At 40.0% G+C, this 9,804-nt stretch overlaps 1 protein-coding gene across 2 annotated transcripts in view; it reads right to left on the bottom strand.

Moving 5' to 3' along the window:
* Nucleotides 1-1,249: 1,249 nt before the first annotated feature.
* c15h14orf180 (chromosome 15 C14orf180 homolog) overlaps nt 1,250-9,804 on the bottom strand; it is a 45,659-nt gene continuing 37,104 nt past the window's right edge. Inside the window, exon 10 of one of the 2 annotated variants that reach the window (XM_057859117.1) lies at nt 1,250-7,378. In XM_057859117.1, coding sequence (XP_057715100.1) covers nt 7,173-7,378 — 206 coding nt within the window. In that variant the 3' untranslated portion in view covers nt 1,250-7,172. The remainder of the gene's footprint in view (nt 7,379-9,804) is intronic. The other variant, XM_057859118.1, reaches the window with a different exon arrangement.

The raw sequence follows: 9,804 nt of genomic DNA, 5'->3' as shown, positions 1-9,804 counted from the left end.
AAATGTATCTGATCCTTTAGGAATTTCTCACATATCTGCATAAGATCACCATCAAATCTGATCTTTGTCAAAATCAAACAAATGAAAAAAAAAAAACGTCTGCTTTAACTAAAATCACCCAAACATTTATAGATTTTGATATTCTGGGGGTGTGGTGGCTCAGTGGTAGAGTAGTTGTGTCCTTGAGCAAGACACTGAACCCCACGTTGCTCCCGGTGCTGCGTAGGTGTATGGCGAGATAGTGTAGAGCGCCTTAAAAGGTGGAAAAGCGCTGTATAAGTAGAACACCATTTATATTATTATTATTAATGAGGATAACATGAAAACAATAACAAAAGGGGGAAAATAAGTAAGTGGGCCCTCTGCCTAAGGAGACTTAAAGAGCATTTGAAGCCCATTTTTACCAAACAATTTAAGTCAGGTGTGTGCCCAATCACTGTGAGGGGTTTAAAGCTGCCCTGCCCACTATAAAACACACACCTGGTAAGAAATGTCTTGATGAGAAGCATTGTCTGATGTGCACCATGGCTCGGTCCGAAGAGCTGTCTGAAGAGCTGCAATCAAGGATTGTTAATTTGTATAAAGCTGGCCAAGGATACAAAACCATCTCTAAAAGTTTGGATGTTCATCATTCGACAGCCTGAGAAGTTGTCTTCAAATGGAGATTTTAGCACGGTTGCTTCTCTCCCAAGGAGTGGCCGTCCACCAAAGATGACGCCAAAAGTTCAGTACTTAGAGAAGTTAAAAAGAACACTAGAGTGTCTGCTAAAGACTTACAGAAATCACTGGCACAGTCCAATATCTCTGTGCACACATCAACTATATGTAAAACTATGACCAAGAATAGTGTTCTTGGGAGGACTCCACGGAGGAAACCACTGCTGTCTAAAAAAAACACAAAGTTGCCCGTTTAATGTTCGCAAAAAGGCACTTGGACACTCCACAGAAGTTTTGGCAAATTTTTATGTGGGCTGATGAAACCAGATGAATTGTTTGGGAGTAACACAAACCGACATGTGTGGAGGAAAAATGGAACAGCTCACCAACATCAACACCTCATCCCCACCGGGAAGCATGATGGAGAGAGTCATCATGATTTGGGGCTGTATTGCTGCCTCATGGCCTGGATAACTTGCAATCATCAAAACCTGAGGCCGTCTGTCAGACCGTTGAAGCTAAATGAGGATGGCTGCTGTAACCAGACAATGATCCAAAACACAGAAGTAAATCAACTTCAGAAAATGGTTTCAGAAGAACAAAAACTCCATCTTGAGTGGCCAAGTCAAAGTTCACACCATTGAGATGCTGTGGCATGACCTAAAGACAGCGATTCATGCCAGACATCCCAGGAATCTGACTGAACTACAGTAGTTTTGTCGAGAAGAATGGGCCAAGATTAGTCCTGATTAATGTGCCAGACTGATCTGCAGCTATCGGAAGCGTCTGGTTGAAGTTATTGCTGCTCAAGACGGGGGGGCACACAATTTTAAATGTGATGGTTTACTCACTTATTTTTTCACCTTCTGTCACTGTCTTCATGCTATCCTCATTAAAATATGAAAATCTATAAATGTTCTGGTGGTTTTAGTTAATGCAGACACTGTTTTTACATCTGTGTGATTTTGATAAAAATCACATCACATTTGATGGTGATTTTACGCAGAAATGTGAGGAATTCCAAAAGGTTCAGATACTTTTTCATCCTACTGCAAACGGTTAAGCTTTTTTACTCTCGTAAGTGGATTTACATTAATAAAATCCACCGTACAGACAAATGTGAGTACAGGCTAGCAGGGTTTCCCTCTCTTTCTCACTCACCTGTGTGACTTCTTTGTTGGAACTAATGCGCTCATCCTCATGTGTGCGCATTCCCGTGCGCTCTTTTTCGTGTGCGCACACATTTTTCTTTGTGTGCGCATGCACTCTTACTCACGCGCCGTTAGTACTACCTGCTCTACGCGTCCTGCGACTAAATAAACGCATCACAAAACAAAAGCCAGCATTATAAAAAAAGCAACAAAAAAAATTAAAGTCGAACTCACGTAAGTAGGTTTTGTCATAACCCGGGGACTACCTGTATTATCACACCCCTACTAGCTACTGATACATGGACATACTATATTATCATATTACTCGATACTTTACTGTCTTTGTGAACCATATGCATGAGACTAAACGCATGACTAAGTTACAGTTCAGTGGCTTTTAGGATAATATATTGCGTCTTACTGTATACACTGATAAATGTGACTTTTGTTTTATGGTAACGTAGGTCTACACTTAATCTTGCATGCGGCAGCAAAAATGCTAAAACTGCTTTTGTGATGTTCCCGCACTTGCGATATAGTTATGAAAATTATTAACTGCCATCCGCGCTGAAATGATTTTAGCAACTTGTATTGCACATCTCAAGCAGACTCCTTACCATGGACTGTCAGCATTAGAAATTCATGCTATAAAAGCAGAAATGAATGCATGTCACAAAACCATTTGATTCATTTTATTCAAAACAATTGAATTCAGGAGAGAAGCGACCAAGAAAACCCTTCTTACAAAGGCACTTCTTACAAAGTGACGATACATTAAAAGCAGCCAAGCTAAACTGTGCATACACATTTCTTCACGACCAGTGTTTTGTTTTTTTTTGTTGTTTTTTTACAAAATGTCTTTGCTTCCATACTAGCATTATAGTTAATATTGCTTTGACATAATGCACTTTTCATCAAATCTATTACATGAACAACTGTGTTTGAATGGTAAATGTGTGTTATTGCTCATAATGAGAGGTACACATTGTGAAAAATGTACATGGTGGTTTCAATTATGCTTTGATAAAGGGAACTCACATAATTCTTCTATTTGTCATCTGTGTTTCGCCTCAAAATAACTTTGTGTAAGTTGAACGCTAGAGTTGTCGATAAAAGCATTTTAAAATGATATCGGATCATATCGACATCGGTTTTTCATCATCTGTTTTGGGTCGATATGCATGTTTTCTTCAGACTGAATGTAGAAGCCTTCTGCCTTTGTACAAGGGCTGGTCACAGTTTAGCACAGTAGTTATGCTTATTGACCATTAGATGTCGCCAACCTAAGATGCTTGGGATTTGTTATGTGAACATGGTCATTATTACAGCATCCAGTGGGGCATCAGAATACAATTGGCCATAAAATGTTAAGCCCATGATTGCATATATCGGTATCGGTTTGATATCGGATTTTTGGAGTTGGACAATATCGGGATATCGGTTAAAAGACATTATCAGACAACTCTATTGAACACTGTCCCTCAAACAAACCAAGCTAGATTAGCATCACAAAGGCAAACTGAATATTGCGTTTTGAAAGAAATGTAATTTACGACAATTTAGAAATATGATTAGGGATGGTTTCAAAAGTGTTGCAATGTGACAGAAAGTAATCTCCCAGGCATCGTCACTGAGGAGCCCGTATCCTCCTCCTCATTTCACACAAATTACCACTGCCAAATGCACTCACAGGCCATATTAAATACACCTACACAAGGGTAATGAGGATTATACATGTGCTGCATCAAAACAATGCCCTAACACGGAGCATGGCACTCTTATTATTTAAAATTGTTCACCTAACAATGCATACAGTGGTATGAAAAAGTATCGTAACCTTTTGGAATTCCTCACATTACCATCAAATGTTATCTGATCTTTGTAAAAATCACACAAATGAAAAAACAGATTCTGCTTTAACTAAAACCAACCATTTACAGGTTGTCATATTTTAATGAGGATAGCATGCAAACAATGACAGAAGGGCGAAAAATAAGTAAGTGAATCTTCTGCCTAACAAGACTTAAAGAGCAATTGAAACCAATTTTTATCAAACAAATTAAGTCAGGTGTGTGCCCAATCACTGGTGAGTGGTTTACAGCTGCCCTGTCCACTATAAAACACACACCTGGTCCAATATCTCTGTGCCCACATCAACTATATTGTGTTCATGGGAGAACTCCATGGAGGAAGCCACTGCTTTCTAAAAAAACATTGTTGCTTGCTTAATGTTTGCAAAAAGGCACTTGGACACACCACAGAAGTTTTGGCAAAATATTTTGTGGAGTGATGAAACCAAATTGGAATTGTTTGGGAGTAACATACAATGTTATGTTTGAAGGAAAAATGGAACAGCTCACCAACATCAACACCTCATCCCCACCGTGAATCTTGGTGGAGGGAGCGTCATGATTTGCGGCTGTTTTGCTGCCTTAGGCCCTGGACAACTTGCAATCATTGATGAAAGAATGAATTCAAGAGTTTATAAGGATGTTTTGCAAGAAAACCTGAGGCCGTCTATCAGACAGTTGAAGCTAAAAAGAGGATGGATGCTGCAACAAGACAATGATCCAAAACACAGAAGTAAATCAACTTCAGAATGGTTTCAGAAGAACAAAATGCACGTTCTGGAGTGGCCAACTCAAAGTCCAAACTTGAACCCCATTGAGATGCTGTGGCAAGACCTAAAGACAACGATTCATGCCAGACATCCCAGGAATCTGACTGAACTACAGCAGTTTTGTAGAGAAGAATGGCCCAAGATTAGTCCTGATCGATGTGCCAGACTGATCTGCGGCTACAGGAAGCGTCTGGTTGAAGTTAATGCTGCCAAGGAGGAGGGCGGGGGGCACAAAATATTACATGTCATGGTTCACTTACCATACTTATGTTTCCCCAATCTGTCATTGTTTGCATACTATCCTAATTAAAATATGAAAAACCTATAAATGTTTGGGTGGTTTTAGTTAAAGCAGAGTTTTTTCATCTGTGTGTTTTGACAAAGATCAGATCACATTTGAATGTGATTGTATGCAGAAATGTGAGAAATTCCAAAAGGTTCAGATACTTTTTCATAACAATGTATTTCTAATTGCAGTATGCCAAATATAACCAAAAACATCTCAAATTAATACAGCAATTTTATCTTTTATGATGAGCGTCTTATTGATGCAGCTCTTGTATACGATTATGCAGTGTGTTGAATTTGGCGTACATATTTATTTAAATTTACATTCATTCAGGGATAAATGCAGAACTGAGTAATAGATTTGTTAGTGCATTGCGCAAACACATTTAGTTTCATGTCATGTGTACACAAATCATTTACAAAATAAATACTTGCATTCAAATAAAATCAATTACTATACATCTGCATCTGAGTAATCCACTGTGGAAAGCGGCATGTGTGCATTAACAAAACAAAACGTAAGAATGGGAGTCATACATAGCAGTGACAGCAATACAGTGTGAATTTACTGTATACATACATGCACGCACGCACACACGCACATTATGAACACGGGTATGTGTAACCCATATTTGAGGTTTTTGATACAGTGGTATTAGGAATGTCCCGATCCAATCACGTGATCGGAAATTGGGCCCATCACGCCATTTTTCGGAGGATTGGAATCGGGTGAAAAGGATCGGGATTTTATTTTAAAAAATGGAGAAGAATTTTCCTCGTTTAAAAATAATTCACATTATGAAGGTGGGGTACGGTGGGACAGTAACATGTTTAAAATATATATTTTTTTATTGAACAATACTTTTTTGGTATTGGCTTGGGACTCGGTATCGGCAGATTCTCAAAATGAGGTGACCCGGACTCGGGTGCAAGAAAATATGTGATCGGGACATCTCTAAGTGGTTCCTCCACTTACGAACGTTTCTACATACAGAATTTTCAGGTTAGGACACGCCTCAATGCGAAAATATTGCCTCTCGTTACGAAATAAATATCAGGATACATAATGAACATAACATAGCTGCTCTGCCATTGGCTACTGCCTAGCATTCCTGGCATCCAATTGGCTAAAAGGGACCTCACCTCCACTGTATGTGTATGTCTGTATCCCAGCGTCCTTTTCATTCGCCCCTCGTGTTCTGACAGCTTTACATGAGTGTAACTTTTATTCTTGCACAACTCTGATTTTATGTTTGTTGTGCAACAATGCGACTATATGTAAAACTATGGCCAAGAATGATCTTCATGGGAGGACTCCACGGAGGAAGCCACTGCTGTCTAAAAAAAAAAACTGTTGCTCATTTAATATTCGCAAAAAGGCACTTGGACTCTCCACTGTAGTTGTGGCAAAAATATTTTGAGGACTGATGAAACCAAAGTTGAATTGTTTGGGAGTAACACACAACGTCATGTGTGGAGGAAAAACAGCTCATCAACATCATCACCTCATCCCCACCGTGAAGCATGGCGGAGGGAGCATCACGATTTAGGGCTGTTTTGCTGCCTTGGGGCCTGGACAACTTGCAATCATTAATGGAAGAATGAATTCAAAGGTTTATCAGGATGTTTTGCAGGAAAACCTGAGGCCGTCTGTCACAGAATTAAAGGTAAGAAGAGGGTGGATGCTGCAAGAAGACGATCCTAAACACAGAAGTTAATCAACTACATAATGGTTTCAGAAGAAAAAAATACATGTTCTGGAAGTCAAAGTTTAGACTTGAACCCCATTGAGATGCTGTGGCCTGACCTGAAGACAGCGATTCATGCCAGACATCCCAGGAATCTGTTTTGTAGAGAAGAATGGGCCAACATTAGTCCTGATCGATGTGCCAGACTGATCTGCAGCTACAGGAAGCGTCTGGTTGAAGTTATTGCTGCCAAAGGGGGGGCACAAAATAATAAATGTGATGGTTCACTTACTTATTTTTCTCCCTTCTGTCATTGTTTGCATACTATCCTCATTAAAATATGAAAAACCTATAAATGTTTGGGTGGTTTTAGTTAAGCAGACGCTGTTTTTTTCATCTGTGTGATTTTGACAAAGATCAGATTACATTTGATGGTGATTTTATGCAGAAATGTGAGAAATTCCAAAAGGTTCAGATACTTTTTCATGCCACTGTATATAGAAAGAATGATACCTACTCAGACTCACATTCACAACGTCACTCAAGAATTGCCTGCACCAAAGTCAGGAAAATGTATCACTCCAGCATCTCCAGCAGATGATAGTGAGGATTTATTAGTAAAAGCAATCATTCATAAAGTGAGGTTGGAGTTTTCTAGTGCATGGACTTTTAGCTGGATATAAAGAATTTCGAACAATTCAAACATGAAAGCTATATGTTTCACGTCAAGGGATGCAGCCAGTTTGTTTTGCCTCTGATTGGTCCCTTTCACTGCATGGTCAACCATATCCAACAGGTCCACACAAGCTGCTTAATGTGAAGCAGGTAGACGGCTAGAGTGGCCTCCAGCTGCTCACATGCTCGCTGTGGATGCCGCCGGTCCGTGTAGTACATGGCAACGCCCAGGAAGGACATCATCAGGAAGAGGCAGATGAATCGCACCAGATGAGGGCGGGAGGGTGTCGCCTCATAAACTGTATAAGCAGACACATAAATGCACATAAAATATTAATAAATTAGACAATTTACGTAAAGACATACAGTGGGGCAAATAAGTATTTAGTCAACCACTAATTGTGCAAGTTCTCCCACTTGAAAATATTAGAGAGGTCTGTAATTGTCAACATGGGTAAACCTCAACCATGAGAGACAGAATGTGGGAAAAAAAACAGAAAATCACATTATTTGATTTTTAAAGAATTTATTTGCAAATCATGGTGGAAAATAAGTATTTGGTCAAGACCAAAAGTTCATCTCAATACTTAGTTATGTACCCTTTGTTGGCAATAACGGAGGCCAAACGTTTTCTGTAACTCTTCACAAGCATTTCACACACTGTTGCTGGTATTTTGGCCCATTCCTTCATGCAGCTCTCCTCTAGAGCAGTGATGTTTTGGGGCTGTCGTTGGGCAACATGGACTTTCAACGCCCTCCACAGATTTTCTATGGGGTTGAGATCTGGAGACTGGCTAGGCCACTCCGGGACCTTGAAATGCTTCTTATGAAGCCACTCCTTCGTTGCTCTGGATGTGTGTTTGGGATCATTGTCATGCTGAAAGACCCAGCTACGTCTCATCTTCAATGCCCTTAGTGATGGAAGAAGATTTTCACTCAAAATCTATCGATACATGGCCTCATTCATTATTTCCTTTACACAGATCAGTCGCCCTGGTCCCTTTGCAGAAAACCCCCAAAGCATGATGTTTCCACCCCCATGCATCACAATGGGTATGGTGTTCTTCGGATGCAATTCAGTATTCTTTCTCCTCCAAACACGAGAACCTGTGTTTCTACCAAAAAGTTCTATTTTGGTTTCATCTGACCATAACACATTCTCCCAGTCCTCTTCTGGATCATCCTAATGCTCTCTAGCGAACCGCAGACGGGCCTGGACGTGTACTTTCTTCAGCAGGGGGACACATCTGGCAGTGCAGGATTTGAGTCCCTGGCGGCGCATTTTGTTACTGATAGTAGCCTTTGTTACTGTGGTCCCAGCTCTCTGTAGGTCATTCACTAGGTCCCCACGTGTGGTTCTGGGATTTTTGCTTACCGTTCTTGTTATCATTTTGATGCCACGGGGTGAGATCTTGCATGGAGCCCCAGCTCAAAGGAGATTATCAGTGGTCTTGTATGTCTTCCATTTTCTAATAATTGCTCCCACAGTTAATTTCTTTACACCAAGCGTTTTACCTATTGCAGATTCAGTCTTCCCAGCCTGGTGCAGGTCTACAATTTTGTCTTTGGTGTCCTTCGACAGCTCTTTGGTCTAGTGGTGTTTGGAGTGTGACTGACTGACTGACTCGTGGACAGGTGTCTTTTATACCGATAATGAGTTAAAACAGGTGCCTTTAATACAGGTAACGAGTGGAGCCTCGTTAGACCTCATTAGACGTTAGAAGAAGTTAAACCTCTTTGACAGCCAGAAATCTTGCTTGTTTGTAGGTGACCAAATACTTATTTTCCACTCTAATTTAGAAACAAGTTCTTTAAAAATCAAACAGTGTGATTTTGTGTCCCCCCCCCCCCCCCCTCATTCTGTCTGTCATGGTTGAGGTTTACACATGTTGACAATTACAGGCTTCTCTAATCTTTTCAAGTAGGAGAACTTGCACAATTGGTGGTTGACTAAATACTTATTTGCCCCACTGTAAATGATTAAAATGTTAAGACATCATTGACAGTGCAGCCTTGCTCACACAGTTACGAAGAGTATAGTGTTAAAAGGGAAGAGGTCAGTTAATACAGTCCATGGCTATTTGGAATGGCATATTAGCAAGTTTGGGGAAATTGTAGTGTATACACATTAGGGTTGGGAAGAATGGAACACCAAAAGGGTCAAAATTAAATAAAAACAACATTTTAAAATAAATACCATTTTGATAAATAGCAGACAAATTGTATGGCCCTTAATTGTAAAATAAGGTAATATATTTTATGAAAAAGATTTTACAAGATAAAAAGTGTTGCTCACAAAGCACTTTTAAAAAATTTCATAATATCTTTTTCTGCAATAGCCTTTTCATTTCATAATGTCGTTTTTCAGCACAATGAGATTTTACAAGATAAGCTTTTTTCACAAAGTCCTTTTTTTCCCACAACGTCTGTTTCCACAACGGCCTTTTTATTTCATAATGTTGTTTTCCAGCATAATGAAGCGTGTGCCGTCAATCAAATAGATAAGGGGGAGTTAGTTAAGGGATGGGCTGGATCGTGGAGTCTGGCTATCTGCGCTAGCATTTGGTTGTGTTACTTTCAGAGTTACTCAGAGAAGTTGCGAATCGGTTGCATAGTAATAAAAGGCATTTGCCTCAGCCTTAGCAAGGATTTCAGCCAGGGCCGGAGTGGGACTCATTTTCGGCCCTGGAATTTCATGCCTCAGACCGGCCCACTCATTTAAAAT

The sequence above is a fragment of the Corythoichthys intestinalis genome, chromosome 15, assembly GCF_030265065.1.
Source record: "Corythoichthys intestinalis isolate RoL2023-P3 chromosome 15, ASM3026506v1, whole genome shotgun sequence".
Classification (NCBI taxonomy): domain Eukaryota; kingdom Metazoa; phylum Chordata; class Actinopteri; order Syngnathiformes; family Syngnathidae; genus Corythoichthys; species Corythoichthys intestinalis.
The sequence above is the reverse complement of the archived record's forward strand: the minus strand, read 5'-3'. Positions and strand labels throughout refer to the sequence as shown.